This window comes from Morone saxatilis, unplaced genomic scaffold, assembly GCF_004916995.1.
Source record: "Morone saxatilis isolate NCDOM2014 unplaced genomic scaffold, NCSU_SB_2.0 Contig24, whole genome shotgun sequence".
Lineage (NCBI taxonomy): Eukaryota > Metazoa > Chordata > Actinopteri > Moronidae > Morone > Morone saxatilis.
This window is the reverse complement of record NW_023339807.1, coordinates 27,023,366-27,025,342: the sequence shown is the minus strand read 5'-3', so window position 1 is coordinate 27,025,342 and position 1,977 is coordinate 27,023,366. Positions and strand designations below refer to the sequence as shown.

General features: G+C 47.7%; 1 protein-coding gene across 1 annotated transcript; it reads left to right on the top strand.

The window, feature by feature from the left end:
* Nucleotides 1-97: 97 nt before the first annotated feature.
* Nucleotides 98-1,968, top strand: LOC118335367 (tetratricopeptide repeat protein 24-like; the record flags this gene model as incomplete). Its single annotated transcript, XM_035671613.1, is given in 8 exon segments — nt 98-219; nt 362-442; nt 752-813; nt 909-982; nt 1,106-1,211; nt 1,288-1,316; nt 1,534-1,573; nt 1,654-1,968. Coding segments are annotated over 8 exon segments (626 nt in total), but the record flags the coding sequence as incomplete, so codon positions are not given.
* Between the last annotated feature and the right edge of the window lie 9 nt (nt 1,969-1,977).

Here is a 1,977-nt window from a genome sequence, read left to right as displayed (position 1 = left end):
ATACTATTTACTTTATATATGCAATTTAATTGAATTGAACCTGTCTGTGTGTACCTGTCTGTCTGCTACCTGTCTGTGTGTACCTGTCTGTGTGCAGGGGACCACCTGGCTGAGGTTCATGTGTGTGAGTCGTTGGCAGATTGTTACCTGAGGCAGAGGAAGCAGCAGAAATCTGTTCAGCTCTACAAACAGGCTCTGAGTGCTCTGTCTCACTGCCAGGTAACAACACACCTGTTCCTTACTGTGGAGGGGTCAGAGGTCAGAGGTCATGATAACTTTAGAGGTCAACTTCAGCCAATCAGATTTTACACAAACCTTTACGTTGTTCCAACCAATCACAGCTCATTCTGTGTCACATCAGGACAGTTCTGGTTCTGTTCGGGATCGTCTGGTGGAGCGTCTGACTGCGGCTCTACGGCAGAACCTCACTGATAGTCTGCAGGTGTGACCTGTGACATCTGACCTCCGACCGACCAGAACACCACATCAGACCTCCGACCGACCAGAACACCACATCAGACCTCCGACTGACCAGCACACCACATCAGACCTCCGACCAACCAAAACACCACATCAGACCTCTGACCAACCAGAACACCACATCAGACCTCTGACTGACCAAAACACCACATCAGACCTCTGACCGACCAAAACACCACATCAGACCTCTGACTGACCAAAACCCCACATCAGACCTCTGACCGACCAATCAACCGAATTCATTAATCAGCTCTCCCTTTTTAACTCTCAGAGACCACACCCACTCAGACCCCACCAACTCAGGCCACACCCACTCAGTCCACCTGTAACCAGGTAACCAACCAATCAGCTCCCACTGTGACACACCTGAACAAAGGCCAGAAACCTGGTCCTACAAATGAATCTACATTGACTATTCTTTTTTGTAGGAACAGTGATATCGCACAGAGTCCAGGCAGAGCGTCCAACCAGCAGCCAGATGATCAGAGGGGGGAGGGGCAAGGTGACTCACTCACATCAACACATCCTGTCTGTCTTGTGTGGCAGGGTCCGCCATCTGCTACAGGTATTAGCTGAGGTGTGTTCACTGTGTGGCGTGTGAAACTAACTGTGAGTGTGCTAACAGGATCAGAGGCCATAGGTGGACAGGATACAGCAGAGCATTGTGGGTCACCGGGGGGCGGAGCCACTGAGGGACCTGAGTACTTGAGCATTACACCTGGACTGCACAGGTAACACAAATTAACAATATATCTACTGAAGATCCATTGACCTCAGAGGTTGAGAACCTGTTTCTTCTGTTCCCAGTTCGTACCAGTCAGACCACCTGCAGCACAGTGAGTCACCTGGTACACCTGATACACCTGGTACACTTGGTACACCTGGTACACCTGATACACCTGGTCCTCTGTTCTACTGAGGACTCAGGAGAACGGTTCTAATAATATAATATATAATACTGTTTATAATAATAATATATATAATATATAATATAAGATGTCCCATTGAACAGACAGGAAGAGGAAGTGATGACGTACCTGTGTGTGTTTTCAGGTGAGCTGTGGTCGGACAGACAGAATCCTCACACTGACAGGTAACTAACTTCACCTGTCAATCAAACCACTTTAAACTTTTTTTATAAAGATAACAAGATCCTGCTTGTTTTTCTTTCAGTGAAACCTCATTGGTCCCAGAGGCAGAGGCTACACCCACCAGACCAGATGGCATCATAGAGGCCACGCCTCCTGCAGCCAGGTGGAGGTCTCGGTTCTGTTCACTGATGTAGACTCACCTGCCCGATGGAGTTATTGATTGTGAATTGATTATAGACTCAATATACTGACTCTGGTTTCAATGGAAACACTGTCTACAGAAAGGAAACTGGCTTTAATTTGACATCAGAGTCTGATCCACTGATGGGAGGGCCTGCGAGCCGAGCTGCTGCTAACGTTAGCACCAAGATCTAAACAGTGGATGGTAAACAGTCAATGTATGACA